Source organism: Papio anubis, chromosome 14, assembly GCF_008728515.1.
Source record: "Papio anubis isolate 15944 chromosome 14, Panubis1.0, whole genome shotgun sequence".
Lineage (NCBI taxonomy): Eukaryota > Metazoa > Chordata > Mammalia > Primates > Cercopithecidae > Papio > Papio anubis.
Genome location: NC_044989.1, coordinates 71,368,046 through 71,386,204, shown reverse-complemented (window position 1 = coordinate 71,386,204; position 18,159 = coordinate 71,368,046). Strand labels below are relative to the sequence as shown.

The following is an 18,159-nucleotide window of genomic DNA, read 5'->3' as shown; positions in this document are numbered from 1 at the left end:
CACCGCGCCCGGCAACTGTAATTTTTTTTTTTTTTTTTTTGAGACAGGTTTTCATTCTGTCATCCCAGCTGCAATGCAGTGGCCCAATCATAGCTCACTGCCGTCGCCATCTCCTGGACTCAAGTAATCCTCCTGCCTCAGCCCAGAGTAACTGGGACTACAGGTACACACCACCATGCCTGGCCATTTTAAAATTTTCTGTTGCCCAGGCTGGTCTTGAACTCCTGGCCTCAAGTGATTCTCCGACCTCAGCCTCCCAAAGTGCTAGGATTACAGGCATGAGCCACTGTGCCCAGCCTGCTTTGTAATCTTTTTTTTTTTTTTTTTTTTTTTTTTTGGAGGGGGGGAGTTATGCATAACATAAAATTTACCATTTTAACCATTTTTTACGTATACAATTCAGTGACATTAAGCACATTCACACTGTTGTGATGCCATCAGCACCAACCATCTCCAGAACTTTTTCGTCTTCCCAAACTGAAACCCTATATCCATTAAAAAGTAACTCCCCGTTCTTTGTCCCCCAGACCCTGGCAAGCACCATTTAACTTTCTGCCTATGATTTTGACTACTCTGGGTACCTCATATGAGTGGAATCATACAATGTGTGTCCTTTCCTATTTGGCTTATTTCACTTAGCTTATTTCACTCATGCCTTCAGAGTTCATTGATGTTGTAGCATGTGTCAGAATTTCACTTCATTTTAAGGCTAGATAATATTCCATTGTATGTTTACAGCACTTTATGTCTATCTTTTTGTTAGCCGATGGACATTTGGGTTGCCTCCCTCTTCTGACCATTGAGAATAATGCTACGAATACTGGTGTACAAATGTCTCTGCTTTCTCAGTTCTTTTGGGTATATACTCAGAAGTAGAATTGCTAAATCATATGGTAATTGTTTCTTTAGAAATATGTATTTTTATGCATGAAAAATATGATTCTGAAATAAGCCTACTAGACTCTTGCTCTACATACTTTATTTTGCATGCCTGTCTCGGCCACTACATGGGAGACTTGTTCACAAGAACTAACCGGTTCCAGGTGCCCCTCAGGAACCCTCCCAAAGGTGTAGTAAATGCATCCAGCTCCTACCGGACGCCCTGCGTGCCCGGCACGGGGTGAGGTGCAGGAGATACAAAGGTGCAGAACGTACCCCAAAAGAACAGCCTAGAGGGGAATTAGGCCTGAGGATGACCGATTAAAATCACTCCAACTCCTGATTGTGCCGCTTCCTAGGTGCATGACCCAGGGCAACTTCCTTTGGTCCTCCCCATCCATAAAATGATTTACATCATCTGCTCAGATTTCCAACAAGAACACACCTCGCCTTTATCACAGAGCGTGGCATATATTAGGAATTTCAATAATTTTGTCCCTGCCACCTGCGATAGCAAGAGACAGATCTGTCCGCAACCTGCCGAGAGGAAGGTTCTGGGGAGGTTACTGGTGCGCGGTCGGGCTGCCCTGTCCGGCCCAGGACCACCTCCAGGGTGGTGCGGGAGTGCACAAGGAGCGGCTGGAGGCTGCACTCCGATCCCCAGTATGGGCGCTTGGTCTCCGCCCCTGGGGACCGTCCCGCCTCCCCTCGGCTGCAGCCGTCTGCATTCGTTCCCGTCAGTGGAACTGGGGATCCTGGTGGTCGGAGAACGCGGGGCAGCGGCGGTTGGCCCTCCTCTCCGGAGGGCGGCGCTAGCGCGGGCCTGGCCCCGGGCTGCACTCGAGCCGAGCTCCTCTCGGCGGCGGCGCACCGTCGTCCTGCGGTCCGCGGGGCGGGGACGCGGCGGCAGCGGCGGTGGCGGCTCTGTGTCGCCGGAGCCGAAGCGCGCAGGCCCGTCCCGGCGCCCGGGGAGCGGGCGGGTGGGGCGCCATGTGGTTTATGTACCTGCTGAGCTGGCTGTCGCTCTTCATCCAGGTGGCCTTCATCACGCTAGCCGTCGGTGAGACTGCACGACCCCGCCCCGCGCAGGCTCGCGCCCCGGCATCGGTGCTCGTTGGGGGTCGCATCGAGGGGGTTTCGGAGCCACTCGTGGGGCCATTGCCCGGCGCTCCTGGCCTTCGCCGCCCCAATCCCATCCCGCCTGATCCTGCCCCTCCTGTCGAGCCTGACAGCCCGGCCTGACCGCGGCTCCTTCCAGGTGTCACAAAGTCCGCTCCGGCAGTGCCCGGGAAAGGGTGGCTCGAATGCCCCGCCCGCGCCTGCGGACCACTAACCGCTGCGGCTCCCCCTCTTCGCTGGCCTGGGGCGCGGAACTTTTCCCCAACGCCTACCGCCTCCTTTGCGCCTCTGGCCCTTCATACTCGCTGCTCTCTCCACCTTTGACACTTCTCCTCTGGCTAGTTCCCATTCGGCCTCAGTTGAGATGTCATCTTCTCCGGGAAGTCCACAGGGGTTGATGGTCCAGCAGTGCGCTGTCCTTTCCCTAAAGTAGTATTTCTCACACTGAACTCGTCTGTCTGTCTCCCCCTACTGTTCCCTTTCCCTTTCCTAAGCTGGGTCGGGGAGGACCTTGTCTGTCTTGTTCAGCTGTATCCTCAGCCCAAGGACCTGGCTCATGCCAAGTGCCCAGCAGGTGTTTATTGAATACGCGAAATTCCGTTTTCTGAACCAGAGGTTAGCATTGTACTGAGGCATCAAATGCAGACTTTCATTGATTTTTATGAGATTTCTCCTTAGTTGCCCTTAGAAAGTTTTACTTCTGCAGACTTGGAAGGGCAACACATGGGATGTTTGGTTTGTTCTTGACCTTCTGGGGTCCATAAAGGGTGGATGGGGACTGGGCTGCAGGGAGAGGGGTGACCAGGATGATGGGAGTGACACTGACTGATAGTGTCCCTGCCTCCCACCCTGCAGCGGCTGGACTGTATTACCTGGCAGAACTGATAGAAGAATACACAGTGGCCACCAGCAGGATCATAAAATACATGATCTGGGTAAGTGGCATCTTTCTCCAGGAGTCCTCCTCACTTTTTACCCTGCCTCAAAAGCAGGAAGTGGGGAGAGTTTGGCATGAATGATGAGGCCTGTGTCTCTGCTGTTTCCTGAGCATACACTCTTACCTCCGTGCCTTGAACGCTGTCTTTTGGGTCTGCACTCCTGGGCCCAGATCTTCCCTGGGCTCCTTCCCCAAGTGGCATTGTTTCACTGCAGGCCTTGTCCTCTAGTCCTTAAGGTGACAGCCAAGTGTACATTCTCTGTTGACAAGACCATGGATTTGACTTTGCTTAGCTGTCTCCTATTGTCTTTAGCCCTTTGCTCTGCTCACAGCATTTAAAACTTAGAAGAGCCATAAGACAGTTTTGAGTATATGTTCATTGCCATCTTTCTAATCGGATCAAGTGATTTGTCCTAAGAGCGGCACAGCTTCGCTGGTCTCGCCCTCTCCTGGTCTCATGGGAGACTTCTCTTACTGAAGACACCATCGTTGCCACTGATGTCAAAGCCATAGGGATGACTGCTGGTGGACAGACTTCCTTCAGCTGCAGGAAAGGCTGGGGGTAGGGTGCTGTTGGCGGGAAAGTGTCCACAGCCCCTCAAGTTGCCTGGTGTCAGCAGCCACTTGCACTCTGGGCATGGCCTGAGGTTGGGAGTTCACAGTGGAGACAAGACTATAGCCCTCAGCTCTGGTCCAGAGGCCCAGCTTGTGGGTGTTGGCACAGGAATTAGCCCTTCATGCAGCCAACTGTCATTTGCTAAGCAATGACAACTGTAGGTCCTTATGAGTAGTGTTTTTCATACTGTAGGCATGATTCATTATTTGGCTGTATAGTTAATTCAGTAGTTCACAATCAGCATTTTTTTAAAAAAGGAACATAAATAGAATTGAAATTTGAGCTTTGATCATATATATGTATATATGTGTTGGGGTCACAGTGTAAAATGTTTTTCTTTCTTTTTTTTTTTTTTTGAGAGACGGAGTTTCGCTCTTATTGCCCACGCTGGAGTGCAGTGGCACAATCTTGGCTCACCACAACCTCTGCCTCCTGGGTTCAAGTGATTCTTCTGCCTCAGCCTCCCGAGTAGCTGGGATTACAGGCATGTGCCACCACGTCTGACTAATTTTGTATTTTTAGTAGAGACGGGGTTTCTCCATGTTGGTCAGGCTGGTCTTGAACTCCCAACTTCAGGTGATCTGCCTGTGCCTTGGCCTCCCAAAGTGCTGGGATTACAGGCGTGAGCCACCGCCCCTGGCAAATGTTTTTCTTACTGTGGGTTGCTGTCAAAAAGTTTGAGAAATGGGCTGGGTGCGGTGGCTCACACCTGTAATCCCAGCCCTTTGGGAGGCTGTCAGAAGTTTGAGACCAGCCTGGCCAACATGGCGAAACCCAGTCTATACTAAAGACACAAAAATTAGCTGGGCGTGGTGGTGCATGCCTGTAGTCCCAACTACTCAGGAGGCTGAGGCAGGATAATTGCTTGAATCCAGGAGAACGCGCCACTGCACTCCAGCCTGGGTAACAGAGTAAGACTCTGTCTCAAAAAAAAAAAAAAAAAGTTGCCTTTTGGGAGCAGAGAATCTAGTTGGGGAGGCCAGACCTGTGAAATGAGATTGAAGCATGAACCTAGTGCTGCCCAGAGCGGGCTGGGGGTTGGTGAGTCCAGGAAAGTTGCCTGGAAGAAGTGCCCTGCATTGTCTGCCTCTGGTTGTTTCAGTTCTCCACCGCTGTACTGATCGGCCTCTACATCTTTGAGCGCTTCCCCACCGGCATGATTGGAGTGGGCCTATTCACCAACCTCGTCTACTTTGGCCTCCTCCAGACCTTCCCCTTCATCATGCTGACCTCGCCTAACTTCATCCTATCGTGTGGTGAGAGGGGACAGAGTTGGGGAGGCCCCTGAAGGGGTTGGGTGTGCCCATCTCCGTCCTGGGCACTAAAGGGGATATAGAAAAAGGAATCCAATTGTTGAAGTCCTCCAGGAATCCAGGCTAATTGGGAAGATGCAATTCTTACTGCTGAGGACTCTAGAGCCCACCTTGGCTCTAGTGAATAGAATTTGTTGGGGCTGGAGGCTCAGACAGGAGGGCTTTCCCAGAGAGGTAAGTTTGAAGGAGAGTTTGGGAAAAAAGAGGTTGTGGATTGGCTGAGGCAGGGCTCCCAACTAAGCAATTCCAGCCTCAAAAAAACCACTTGGCCAGAAAAAGCTGAAAGCCCTTCCGGTAGGCAGGCAGGCAGGCAGCTCTCCGTCCAGTCCTCTGACCCAAAGTCATGGTTAGAACTGGAGCCTCGTGGGGCTGTGAGCGCCCGGCAGACTCTGGCCTGGTGTGAATGCCTCCTGGCGGCTGCAGCTTCTCATCTCATTCTCACTGGTTGCTGCTGCCTCGGGCTTGAGCCTGGATGTGGAGGACCCAGTCTTCTTGGCGTTGCCCTGCCACCACTTTCTGACCCTGGGGAATCGTTGGTCCTCTCTGGGCCTTAGCTTCTCCATCTGTTCAGAGAGGATGTTTCTGAAAGAACTGTTGGGAGACTCAGTGGACATATAGTAGGTGCGTATAGATACTTACAGATATTCCTGGAAAAGGCTCCGGAAAGTATTTTGGTTGCCAAGATTACCATTGCTCCTGTTCATCATTACTGGCTACCCTAGCTTTCAGTCAGGGTATCAGGTAGAGTTAGGGGATTTTTTAGAGTGACTTTTCTATTTCTATGAGAGAGCCTGGAGAGTGAATATTATCCACACAAAGGGCATATTGTTAAAGCCAAAACTGGTTTCTTCCTTGGATGTTGGTGTGATTTCACCAAAGAATTTGTTCAGCAGAGGTTTGTTTAGGGAGCCCGTCCATGGAGACCAGGTGCCTCTGTCCTAGGGAAGAAGTCCTGCCCCCAGCCCCTCAGCAGCAGGCTCCCCTGACTTCATTCCCTTGATCTGCCTTTAGATGTCTAAAAGAGTTTTTCCAAAAGATCTTGTGGGCACCAGGCACTATCCTACCTCCCATTATCTCTTAGCCCTAGAGTGTGGCTAGGCATAGCAGAATTGTAGTCTTTGCCTTAGAATGGGAGAGGCAGGAGAGAAGAAAGGAGACATGGGAATTGCTGTGAGGTGTGTATGAGGGGACAGTCAGTTTCAGGCGACATGTTCTTTCTGGTGCCTGCCCTTCACCTCACCATGGGAACAGGCAGGAATGACTGTCTCTTGAGCAGCCTGTGTCTAGGATATGCACACGTGCCCTCTTTTATAAACTCAGTTGCACAGCAAGGAGGGGTGGCTGTGTGTGTGTGTGTGTGTGTGTGTGTGTGTGTCTAGAACGTATCAGTTCACGCCAGTATGTCTTACCTGGGGACAGGATGGGGAAAGACCTGCTCCCGCAGAATGCTGAGGAACCTGAAGACTGTACCTCAAAGCATCTAGCAAGTCTTGCCCTTTTATTCCTGAGGAGCGAGAGCCTTTTTATTTGAGCAGGACTTCTCCCTGCTGCCCAGTTTGGAGTAGAGCCTCTTAGGGGCATCTAATCTGCACACCCGTGATTTCTCCCCACCTGTCACTGTGGGAGAGCTTTCTTTAGCACCCACATCCACTAAAAACGAGGTTCATTATCATGATGCTTTGGATTATGTAACATAGAAGTCTCATTTTTATAACATGCAAAGAGCTTTGTTACCTTCTAATTTTACTTGGAATGCCCCGTGCAGTGGGCAGGTTGAGGCTCATTCTCCCATTGTAGCAGATGGGAAACAGTTCTAGGCAGTAGCCTACTCTGAGTTGAGTGTAAAGTCAGGCCTAAGACTCCATGGAGGCTCCCAACTTCTGAGGGCCTTGTGAAGTTAAAAGTACAGTTTTCTATTATTCCCCTTAAACTGACTGACTCTTCATTCCCTCAACAGGACTAGTGGTGGTGAATCATTACCTAGCATTTCAGTTTTTTGCAGAAGAATATTATCCCTTCTCAGAGGTAAGAGGTGTCCAGCACATTCAGCTGTTAACAGGGACAGGGTAGTAAAAGGGAACTTGCATGGTTTACTTTGTGAACTTAGCTATGATTTGAAACTGAATCTGTTCAAGGATTGCATGTTTGAAAAAAAACAAAACATAGATGGTTTGAGAAAGCAGTGTGGATGGGGACAGAATGTGCCCCTTTGTCTGAAGCGGGGAGGACACTGCTCTTCCTCAGTGAGTCCTTTGGGTCCCCCTGGAGGGGTCATCCTGAGGTCAGGAAGGGGCACTAGGGTGACCTTCTCCGACACAGTCCTTACAGGGCTGGGATGGACTGCACCCCTGAGCCCCAGCTTTTCCCAGTGGCTGCCAAAGTTTTCTTCTCTCACGATTTCTCCACACCCTCCTGCTCCAGTTTGAACCTCTGGGAAGAGCAAGGTCACTTCTTTGGGGAGTGTGGGTCAGTCAGTCATGGCTTAGGACTTCGTCTGCCTCCTTCAGTCCAGGGGAGTTGCTTGTCCTAGTGACCAAGATGTGGGGCTTGTGGCCACATTCAGTCATCTTCAGCCTCCACCTTTCCCCACAGAAGGATTTCCATGTCTGAGGGTGGCGTTCCCTGCTTCCCAGGCCTGGGCCCCCTTTGGAGATCAGGTGTGGCCCCCTGTGCACTCTTGACCGACGCAGTGACCACACCCAGCCTACTCTTGGCACCTCCGGGACACCCTCTTCTCAGTCTCTCTTGTTGCCAGGTCCTGGCCTATTTCACTTTCTGCCTGTGGATAATTCCGTTTGCGTTTTTTGTGTCACTTTCGGCTGGGGAGAATGTCCTGCCCTCTACCATGCAGCCAGGAGGTGAGAAGGGATTTGTAAGGGGCCGAGGTGGGAGCAAGCCAGCAAGCCCTGGGTTGGCAGGGATCCACTGAGGGAACCGGAGTCCAGCCCTGTGTTAGAGACACCTGGGCTCGGGGTTGGGAGAGCCGTATTCACACACACACTCACACACACTTTCTCTCTCTCTCTCTGTCTCTCTCTCTCTCTCTCTCTCTCATATTCTTGCCTATGTCTCCACAGATGATGTCGTCTCCAATTATTTCACCAAAGGCAAGCGGGGCAAACGCTTAGGGATCCTGGTTGTCTTCTCCTTCATCAAAGAGGCCATTCTACCCAGTCGTCAGAAGATATACTGACCCCGATGCGGGCAGGATGTGGGGGCAAGATCAGGAGAGTCAGGCCCCTGGGCCTCTATGCCAGGTGGGGACCGGAAGTCGGGAAGGCACCTACCACCTGCCCTGGCTTTTCTCCCCTCAACTCTGAAGCCCCATCCCCACCCTCCTTGGGGGGCTCAGCTTGGCTCAGATCTGATGCTGCAAGAGGCTGTAACCTCAAAGGGCACCAAGGAGGGTGGCAGAGCCTACTTAGCCAGGAGGCTGAGATCCCTCAGCCCTCCCCTGTCCCTTCCAAGGTGGGTCAGGAGGTTCTGGCCCAGCTGGGGCAGGCAGGGCAGGGTCTGTGAAGCTGAAGAGCAGATGGTGACAAGTTCTCTGGGCAGGTGGCCATGGGGAGGGGCCATGGCTTGGCATGTCCAACAGAAATAGTTTTTGCTGTTGAACTGTGATTTCTCTCCAAGTACGGATTTCCGTTTGAATAAAGCTTCTAGGTGGCACTGTTTGCCTTAATACCCTGACAGTTCATCTTCCTTTCTTCCTGCTAACCTTCTGCCCTGGACTGGACTCACTTTTCTGCTCCAGGGATTCCTTTTCTGGGTCTGGGTCTTGCCCTTCCCGAGGGACTGTTCTTGTGGCCCTTAATGGGAAGGGGGCAGGGGTGAGGAACTGAGCCTGCTCAAGGAGTGGGAAGTGGGGCTATAGGCAGCCTCTCTGATGCACTCTCTTCCATCTCTTTCCCCAAGGCTCCGTGACTGTCAAACCGGGAGTAGGAGGGGACAATTTAGGACTGGGCTAGATTTTCAGAAGAACATCTACAATATCCTATTTATAAATCTTCCTCTGGGAAAAGGAGTGGTTTCTGGCTGAATACTATCTTAGGCTCAAGGAGAAACGAAATAAAAATTAGCTTCCAGGCAGCCTGTTTTTAAAAAAATGGGACTAATGGGAGAAGCTGTTTGTCACAGCATCCAAGGCCTGGCCCTCTTCTGTGCACTCTTGGCTCCTGGGGAGATATATCTGCCTTCTAAGAAGGCAGGCCAGGTCTTGGGCACAGACCTGCATTTGTTGACCTTATACTCCAACTACAGTGCCTTGCAAGTGCTCAACAGTACATATTGGAATGAAGTCCCCGTGAGAGCCATTTCTGGCCATGTTCTATACCTCAAAGTGAGGCCGGCAGGTACAGAGACGAACTGTACACATGTGATACCTTTAAGCCACTGGAAAAACCCCCGTGCTTGAAAATATTTCCTCTATATCATGCCTGAAGTTCCATCATAGCCCTTCATTTCCTTGGCTTTAGCATTTACCTTCTCTTAAGAATACCAGCTTTCCCCTTTCCCTGAGAGGAAGAGCACATGTTGGTCTTCTCTCAGTGTGAACGAGATTGCCAGGCCCTTTTCTCCTATGCAGACCAGAATAGACAAGGCAGGGGACACTGGCGGCCTGCGTTATCCTCCCATTGGACTGATAGCTGGCCCTACTCTCCTCCCTCTGCTGCTTGGTTCTTCACCTTGATGATGTGGCTTCGCCCCCTCCACTCTACTGCCAGTGTTCTCCCAGAGGTTGCTAAATCCAGCAGACCCCTTTCCTATCTTACTAGATCTAGGCAGCATTTGACATGGCTGATCACCCCTTGCTTCTTGGATGACACTTCCCTGGCACCTCTGTGGCTAGTTGTCCTCCTACCTCTCTGGCTGTTCCTTTCAGGCTCCTGTGCAGGCTTCTCCACTTGCCCATGCACAGTAGGGTCTTTCAGGGTTCTGCTGTGGGCTCCCTAGGGAAGCCCATCCATCTGGATGGTTTCAAGGACTGTGAGGAATTTAGTGTTGACCTCCAGCCCCAACATCCTTCCTGATCACCTGAATCACAGTTTTGCTGCCTTCTGTGTGCACAGACAATTCAGGTCCACAGCCCAGATGGTACTTGCTGTCTTCTGTGGACCTGCCCCTTCTGGGTACTTCCCTTGGCCCCAAGATCACTCAGGAGCCAGACAGGAAACTTCTTCTATTCCTGTTTTCTCTTTCTGCCCACCACATCCAGTCTCTCAAAACGGTCAGGTCTACCTTAACATCTTGATTTGAGCCACTCCCACTGTCATCATCTTTCACCTGGATTATCGTGACAGCCTCCTATTGCTTCTCTATCCCGTAGCCAGAGCTGTCTTCCTAAAATGCATTGCATAGTTGATCAAGTCACTCTCTGGCCTAAAACCTTCCATGGCTCCCTGCTGCCCTCAGGATAAAGTCTGGACCCCTCAGCATGGCTTGCGAGACTCATGGTGTCCTGGTCCCTGCTCACCTCTCTAGTTTCATCACTTGTCTTCTTGCATTCTGGGTCCCAGCCTCCTGTATCCAGAGATGCAGTGGCTCTCTGTTGCCACTCTGATTCCTCCTTTCTTTTGGCCACAGAGAAAGGGTACTTTCTCTGTCAAATCTCAACGTAGGCTTGACTTCCTCCGAGGAGCTTTGACTATACCCTCTCCTCCTGACCCCCACCCTGGCATACTACACAGATCACTCTGGGCTTACTTGCCTGCCTAATGGTCATCTCCCCACTAGACTGTAAGCTCCTTGAGGGCAAGGACTGTGCTGGAATTTTTGTATTAACAGTGCCTGGCTTGGTGCCTGGCACCTAGAAAGCACTCAATAAATGTTTGTTTAATGAATGAATTGTAGTGATGTGTACAAAGAGATACATAGGAGCCAGTTAACTTCCTGGAGGAAGTACAAGTGCTTTCATAGACTGGGATGGAAACCACACATCCCTCCCCTCCCTGGATGTGCTGCCCATGCCTCCCTGAACTGCTGGGAATAAGAACCTCAGTGGCTGCTGGGAATAAGGATGGCAGCCCATAGTAGCAGGGAAGCCTGTGTCAGGGGGACATATTAGCTGTCCTCCACCCCATTCTGGGTCTCAGCTTAGAGCCTGCAGCAGGAAGGGCTTAATCTGAACAAGAAACAGAATTTCCCAGTGGGTCCTTCCATCCTGGAAGCCTGGGCCCTTTGGGGTGGGAGGGCAGTGGGTGCCAAAATATGACAACTTTTACAATGCCAAGGTGAAGGATAGCGACTGGCCCCCTACTCTGAACCTAACTTGGATTTCCTGGGGGGGTGCCAAGAGATTTCTTTGCAGAGAGAAAGGAGGCCTGGGGTCTGGGCTCTTGATTGGTAAGGGGGACTCCTGTTCTCGAACTTGGGAGTGGGAAGCCCATAGGCACCCCTCCCCCTTTCCTGGCCACCCACAATGCGAATCGCCACACGTCAGCCTTCACTGGGCTGCCTCAGGGGGAGAGGTAGCAATGATAACTTTATGGGTTGATTTGTGGGGAGGGCAGGGCAGGGAGTCCTTGATGGGATCGCACAGCTGCCAGGAAGGCTTCATCAAATGTGTCACGCAGGTTCATGGCCAGAGTGTCGGTCCAGAAGGTGTCGTCACCCAGGTGCCGCTTCCTGGGCACTTCCCTCATGCTGATGGGGTAAAAGCCCTGGGGCACCTTCATTCTGTACGGCCGCACACGTGGGTACAGCATGCGGAGCAGCACCTCAAAAGGCAGCCGCGGCACTGGCGCCACCCAGTGGCCGTCCACTGTGTGCAGCCACGCACCGCCGTGCCGGTCTGGTCTCACCTCCAGGAAGCTGCTGAAGTCGTGCTCCGGGCTGGGGTCTGGATGCACGCCCAGGCGGATGCCTTGCGAGTGGCTGATCTTGGTGGTGGGGGGTCTGGCAGGGTTGTTGCTAACATTCCACATCGTGGGCCGCTTGATCGTGGACTTCCTGTAGATGGGCTTGGGCATCTCCGTGGGCTGTGGAATGCATTGCAGGCGCGCCTCCACAGAGGGGTGGAAGCTGCTGGAACACTGCGATCCCCGTTGCTCTGGGGTCTTGGAGAGGGCGGTGGCCCGGGCTTGCTTGGTATTAGAGACCAGAGAGTGGCCTGGGTGCAGCTTGCCGTGTAGCCACTTTCTGATAGCAGCTTCCCTGAGAATTTTGTGCTCTTTCTGCAACAACAGAGGGTACAAGAGAGTCATGGAGGCCTGCTGCCCTCTGCTTCTGTGCAAGGAGGCCCTGTGGCTGTAGCTTTTGGAAACCACGGTCTGGGATGAGGGAAACTCTGAGTCTGATGGGAGTAACACCTACCTTACGGAAGCCAGCATTCCGATGGGGGGAGACAACTTTTTCCATAAGGGTGCCCCTGGGCTGAGTGGGGAGACAAAGCATCTCTCCCAAAGGGGAGATCTCCAATCTGATGGGAGAGAGATAGCCTCTGCCCTAGGTGAGGCTCCAACTTGACATGGGAGACACAGTCCCTGCCCTAGGGAAAACCTCAAGTCTTACAGAAAGACAAGTCCCCACTTCTCTAAAGGAATCTGCAGTCTGATAGTAGAGACATGTCCTGTCATAAGAGAGTCTCTGGTGTGAAGGGGGAAAAGGCAAATGGGAAGTGCACACTGCATCCTTGACCCTGGAAGGAGAAAGCAGAAAGGACCAGATGGCCTGATGTGGACACACTTCTTGGAAGTGAGAAGTCATGCAGGGAGGATACAATTGGCTGGCTCTCTAGGCCCGGTGGCAGCAGCTCAATCTAGCTCTCTCCTTGCCTCCACTGCAGCCTTCCATATGTTGTCATAGAACCTCCCCCACCGCCATTGTCTCACTATCTCACTCCCAGACTGTTGCTAAGCAGTCAGAGGCTTTGGAGATTGACCCAGCTCCAGACACAGGCTCTGATTAAGCTAAGCCAATCATCATAATTCCATCAGACCTTGCCCCAGACCTAAGTCAGTCAGCATATGGCTTTCCTTTAGTTGTAGCTATAGAAACGAGAATGGACCCTTGACCGAATTGAGGCCATAAGAGATGAGGGGAGATGCAAGGAGCTTCTGGAAAAGGTTAGAGCTACAGAAAACAGATGGGCCTTGCCTCCTCTGGACAGTGTGTGACTCTGAGGACTAGTGACCCTGGCATTAGAGGAGGATAGGGCTGAGACCTGGAGAGAAACGGAGCTGAAACAGACCTGATGTGCTGGAGTCAGCAGCCTCAAAGCCCTCCCCACTTCAGGATTCACTTAAGATTCCCAGTATCTTCTGAGTTTTCTGGGTTTTGCACCCTATGTAATTACACCTGCTTAAAATCCCCTTTCTTACCCAGCCAAGGTCCTTCACTGATGTGGGTCCCTGCCAAATCTTGGCAGCCTCCAACTTACATCTGATCCCCAGCTGCTCTGAGTTTTCAGTTCTCTGCCTACGTCATGTTCCCAGGTGCCTCTATGCCTTCCCATGCGCTGCTCCTTATGCCTGGTCAGCCCTTCCCTCCTTCTTCATATAGCTAACTGCTGCGCATCCTTCAAGACTCCTCTTAAGCATCATGCCTCCTGACACCCTCCTGGACCCTCTTCTCCTTGATGGGGCTGTAACCTGCCTCCTCTGCTAGACTCTAAGCTCCTTGAGCATGGGGACCACATATTGTTCATCTTTGGACCTGAGGGTCTAGTAGGTTTCTAGCACAGAGTGAATGCCCAGTGCCTGCTGGAAGGAAGGGTGGATTTTTTTAACCAGAATGTGAGCTCCAGTTACCTGCAGGGCCTTGGTCTCATTGAAGGTTCTCATCCTGAAAGAGGCAGTGCACTAGGAGGGGCCCGGAAATACTTGTGAATTTAAGCTTGCTTAAATTGGCTTTCTAACACAGGATAAGACTTTTGACCAAAAGACTGGCTTATTTAAAAGTGGAATTTCAGTCAGAGTACAGGGTGGGAGTACAGGCAAAAGGGTGACTCTTTCAGGGTGGGAGTGCTTCTAGCCACTCTTCCACAGTATGTGGGTCACTGCCCCTCTGCTCACATGCCTGGATAGCAGCTGGCACCCGGCCCCCCGCCCCCCGCTTCCCCACTTACTTGATACTCAATCAGGTAGTTGTACTCCATGAGGGCCAGCTGGCTCTTGAGTGTCTTCATTTTTCTCATCTCACAGGCAAAGTCCTTCTTGTCCTTTTTCCACATGGCATCCTTCAAGAACCTGGTGCCAAGGTCGGGACAGGGGTGTCATCCCACAGTGACAGAGCTTCCACCTGGGCTGGGAAGACTGGCTGCTGCTGAGGGCTTGGATGGGGATGAGGGGAGTGGCCAGAGGGAGATGAGCAAGATGAGCCATCCCCATTGCCTGGGGCCCTCTGGCTCCCTACTTCTTTAGGTGAAAGAGGAAAGTCCTTGATGACATGGTCACCGCCCTCCTGCTGAGGCTGGTCACCTTTCCTGCCTCAGGGCAGGAAAGGAGGGCAGTGATCAACCCAGAGGGCAGGGGACCTGGGCAGACTTACCCCCCAGCCTAGGTGATGAGGTGATTGCCTCATCCAAAATATCCTGGGCAGTAGACGCTTCCTCCAGCTGTCTGGCATCCCAACCATCCCCTTAAAGGCTCAGCTATGGTGAGGGCTCTAGGGAAAAGGCTGGGGGAGGGGAAGGGGTGGGCAGGCTCTAGGTGGTTCTCACACTCTCACCGGGCACAGGCACGGTGGTTCCATATTTTGCAGAAGTCAATGGGTTTGTAGCCCATGGCATCTTGGGCGTGGACGTTGGCGCCACTCTGTACCAGGACCTTCACACAGTCCAGCAGGCCCTCACGGACTGCCAGGTGCAGGGGCGTGCAGCCGTTGCATGTCTGACTGTGGAAGGCCCCGCCAATGGGGATGACAGCAGAAACGAAAGACAAAGGGCATCTGCCCATCAGATAGATGGACACACCAGTTTCCAAGCCCTGCTCTACCATCCGTCCACTGGGTGACCCTAGCTATGTCTCTCCCTTTCAGCACCTCAATTTCCTTTACTGTAGAGGGAGGAATTGGACTAAGTGAACAGTAAAAATCTGATTTTAGGAGGTATGTGACAGTTAAGAACTGCTAGAAGGAGAGCTGGCTTGGTTCAGAGACCACTAACCTCATCTACTCTTAAACCAACCAGCCCCCTGCCCTTTCCCTATGTCTCATCAGATTCCCTATGCCCACAAGATCTACATGACCTGGGCCTAACCTCCTCGATTTATCCTCTGACCTTGCCCACTCTTTCCCAACACATGATGTTACCTCTACCTGGAACACTTCCCTGGTTCTTTGCATGTCTGGCTCACTCTGTCTTCAGGTTGCAATTTAATGTCACCTCCTTAGAGGTGATTGCTTCATCCAAAATAGATCCTCCCCCTACCTGCTTTACCACCTACCCCATCACCTTGTTTATTTTTTTCATAACCACTTCCCATGCTCTGTCAAGATTTTGTTCATTTATTTGTTTGCTAATTTACTCTCTGCTCCTGCACTAGAATGTCAGCTTCGTGAGGAGAGGGAGCATTTCTGTGACTCTAGCGTAGTGCTTGGCACATAGTGCATGCTTGATACTTTGAATGAATGCAGTCTCCTGTATGCCATGCACTTTTCAGTGATCACAGTAGTCCCATGTGATAGGCACTGCCATTCTCCCAAGTTTCAGTTGAAGACACTGAGACAGAGGTTCCCAAACTTAGCTGCAAGTTAGAAGCACCTGGGGATCTTTTCTGACTTCCAAAGCCCAGGTCACACCACAGACCCATTAAATTATAACCTTTGGATTGCAACACTGGTGTTTATATTTTTTAATTTTAATTTTTTTTTTTTTTTTTTTTTGAGACTGAGTCTCACTCTGTCGCCTAGGTTGGTGTGCAGCGGCGCAATCTCAGCTCACTGCAAGCTCCGCCTCCCGGGTTCAGCCTCAGCCTCCCGAGTAGCTGGGACAACAGGCGCTCACTACCACACCTGGCTAACTTTTTTGTATTTTTAGTAGAGACGGGGTTTCACTGTGTTAGCCAGGATGGTCTTGATCTTCTGACCTTGTGATCCACCCGCCTTAGCCTCCAAAAGTGCTGGGATTACAGCCATGAGCCACCGCGCCCGGCCTAATTTTTTTTATTTTTTTTTTTTTGAGACGGGAGTCTTGCTCTATGGCCAGGCTGGAGTGCATTGGTGCAATCTCAGCTCACTGCAACCTCCGCCTCCCGAATTCAAGCGATTCTCCTGCCTCAGCCTCCTGAGTAGCTGGGACTACGCCACCACACCACCCGGCCAGGTGTTCATATTTTTTGAGCTCCCTAGGTAATTCCAATGTACACCTAAGTTTGGGAGCCAAAGCACTGGGGCTTAGAGGTTGAGTGACTTGCCTAAGGTCCCGCTGTCTGCTAGCAAGTTGCAGAGCTGGGATGTAGACTAGGTCTGTTAAAGGCCAATCTCTCTCTCTTTTTTTTTTTTTTTTTTTTGAGACAGAGTCTCACTCTTGTTGCCCAGGCTGGAGTGCAATGGTGTGATCTCGGCTCACCGCAACCTCCACCTCCCGGGTTCAAGCAATTACCTGCCTCAGCCTCCCGAGTAGCTGGGATTACAGGCATGTACCACCATGCCCGGCTAATTTTGTATTTTAGTAGAGACAGGGTTTCTCCATGTTGGTCAGGTTGGTGTCCAACTCCCCACCTCAGGTGATCCGCCCGCTTCAGCCTTCCAAAGTGCTGGAATTACAGGCATGAGCCACCACGCCCCGCTAAAGCCCAGTCTCTTTACTACACCATGTGGATTCCTGACTGCTTTATGTGGGACCCAATCCTTGTCACCTCCAGCAGCCCCTCTGCTTGTCCTGCATGGATTTGCCTGCCTGGAGGTGGGGCTGTGCCCGTGCCTGAAGTATCCCTCCTGAAGCAGGCTGGACTCACGCATTGAGGGCTGCGCCTTTCTCCAGCAGGTAGTAGATGCAGGGGAGGGCCACGGTGGTGTTGTCCTTGTGGATGACGAGGTGCAGGGGGGTCTGGCTATTGTTGGTCAGCAGGTTCACGGGAAACTTGTACTCCTCTACCAGGACCTGCAGGCATGCAAGCTTGCCCCGTTGGGCTGCGAAGTGGATGGCAGTGAAGCCCTGTGAGGTCCAGAGCAGGCAGGATGAGGCTGAGTGGGGTTGAGGTCCCAGGGTCCACAATTTATATAAATTTATTGGGGTTACCTTCACTGTCTTTCCTGTGTCCCCAGGAATGCTCACATCCTTTTGTTAATTAACCAGTGTGTGTTCATCAGCCCACCCAACCTCCCTGCCCCCAAAATGGTCCTTCCACAGCCAGAAGATGAGTTAAATTAGGAGGCTTTACCCAGAAAAGGACATCTTCTCCAGGTGACCACTCTGAGCAGGGTAGCGGGAGAGGGACCTCAGTCTTTGCCCCCACACTCGAGACCTCACCTTGTAGTCGGTGGGGATTTCCCTGAGGCTCTGGTTCAGACAGAACCGCAGCCATTCCACGTTGCCCACGGCCGCCGCGAACAGCTGGTAGTAGCTCCGGATCGCCGTCTGGTCGATCGTGGTCTGGTCAGACTCCTCGCTGGGGCTGGGATCAACGTGGGGCGCGGTGAGCGAGGCAGGGCGGCGTGGCAAGGCGAGGGCAGTCGCCTGCGCACGGAGGTGGTCGGCGAGGTAGGGCAGGGGCTGGCTGGTGGGCGGGGCAGTGGGGAAACGACTCTGGGCCAGGGCCCGGGCACCTCTCGGGAGGCGATCCTTGGCCCCCGCCTGGCTCTCCGGGCTTCTCTGGCCGCAGCCTCCGCCCCCGCCCGCTCCAGGCCCTGCCCACCAGGGAGGCGCTGGGCCGGGTTCTCGCGCCTGGCAGCCTGGACACCTTCTCCCGCTACCCACCTGGGCTGCTTGGACTCCGCGTCAGTCCAGGTGGCCTTCAAGGAGACTTTGTTCGCCCGCTGCATGGAGCCATGTGAAGTTGGCTGCGGCCGAGCACCTCTCCCTTCTCCCCTTTCTGAGTGCCAGCTTCCCGAGCCCGCCTGCCGAGCGGTGCTGCCCGCGGAGGCCATCGCGGGGCTGGAACTTGAACCCGGGCCAGGCGGGCTGCTCACCCACCCGCCGGCGCCCCGTCCCCGGGGGCGGCTCCTCGCCCGCTGGCCGCAGTTTCCCTTCCAGGCCGCTAGGGTTCGGCCGCCTCTCTAGCTAGAGGGGCAGAGCCCGGGCGCCTCCGGGGACCCTGCCCGCCTGCCGCTCCCAACCCGCCGCTCTGCTCCCGGACTGAGCCAAAACCCCCACCCAACCTCCCAGTCCTGCTGTCCAGGAAACTCAGCATCAAACA

The 18,159-nt window shown here is 52.8% G+C and overlaps 2 protein-coding genes across 4 annotated transcripts; one reads left to right on the top strand and one right to left on the bottom strand.

The window, feature by feature from the left end:
* The first annotated feature begins 1,690 nt into the window (after nucleotides 1–1,690).
* TEX261 (testis expressed 261) lies at nucleotides 1,691–10,704 on the top strand. Its single transcript, XM_003908794.4, has 6 exons — nucleotides 1,691–1,939; nucleotides 2,854–2,933; nucleotides 4,654–4,807; nucleotides 6,822–6,889; nucleotides 7,620–7,722; nucleotides 7,942–10,704. The coding sequence occupies exons 1-6, from the start codon at nucleotides 1,870–1,872 to the stop codon at nucleotides 8,055–8,057; spliced, it is 591 nt and encodes a 196-aa protein (XP_003908843.1). The 5' UTR covers nucleotides 1,691–1,869; the 3' UTR covers nucleotides 8,058–10,704.
* Nucleotides 10,705–11,305: 601 nt separating this feature from the next.
* Nucleotides 11,306–18,080, bottom strand: ANKRD53 (ankyrin repeat domain 53). 3 transcript variants are annotated; one of them, XM_009184394.2, is made up of 6 exons: nucleotides 17,721–18,080; nucleotides 17,274–17,418; nucleotides 16,759–16,958; nucleotides 14,531–14,695; nucleotides 13,929–14,049; nucleotides 11,306–12,036 (listed from the first exon to the last, which is right to left on the bottom strand). In XM_009184394.2, the coding sequence occupies exons 1-6, from the start codon at nucleotides 17,888–17,890 to the stop codon at nucleotides 11,347–11,349; spliced, it is 1,491 nt and encodes a 496-aa protein (XP_009182658.2). In that variant the 5' UTR covers nucleotides 17,891–18,080; the 3' UTR covers nucleotides 11,306–11,346. The 3 variants fall into 3 exon arrangements, with proteins under 3 accessions (XP_009182658.2, XP_009182660.2, XP_009182659.2); XM_009184396.2 differs by having other exon boundaries at nucleotides 16,759–16,933; nucleotides 17,721–18,076; XM_009184395.2 differs by lacking the exon at nucleotides 14,531–14,695 and having other exon boundaries at nucleotides 17,721–18,076.
* Nucleotides 18,081–18,159: the final 79 nt, after the last annotated feature.

Bases quoted from the DNA above. Each gene is read 5' to 3' on its own strand.
- ANKRD53 (XM_009184394.2), bottom strand. From the start codon at position 17,890: ATGGCCTCCGCGGGCAGCACCGCTCGGCAGGCGGGCTCGGGAAGCTGG. The intron at 16,959-17,273 runs GTGAGGTCTCGA...TGGACCTCACAG, and splicing joins AAATCCCCACCGACTACAAG to GGCTTCACTGCCATCCACTT. The intron at 12,037-13,928 runs GTAAGTGGGGAA...CTGTTGTTGCAG, and splicing joins ACTACCTGATTGAGTATCAA to AAAGAGCACAAAATTCTCAG.
- TEX261 (XM_003908794.4), top strand. From the start codon at position 1,870: ATGTGGTTTATGTACCTGCTGAGCTGGCTGTCGCTCTTCATCCAGGTG. The intron at 4,808-6,821 runs GTGAGAGGGGAC...TTCCCTCAACAG, and splicing joins TAACTTCATCCTATCGTGTG to GACTAGTGGTGGTGAATCAT. The intron at 6,890-7,619 runs GTAAGAGGTGTC...TCTTGTTGCCAG, and splicing joins AATATTATCCCTTCTCAGAG to GTCCTGGCCTATTTCACTTT.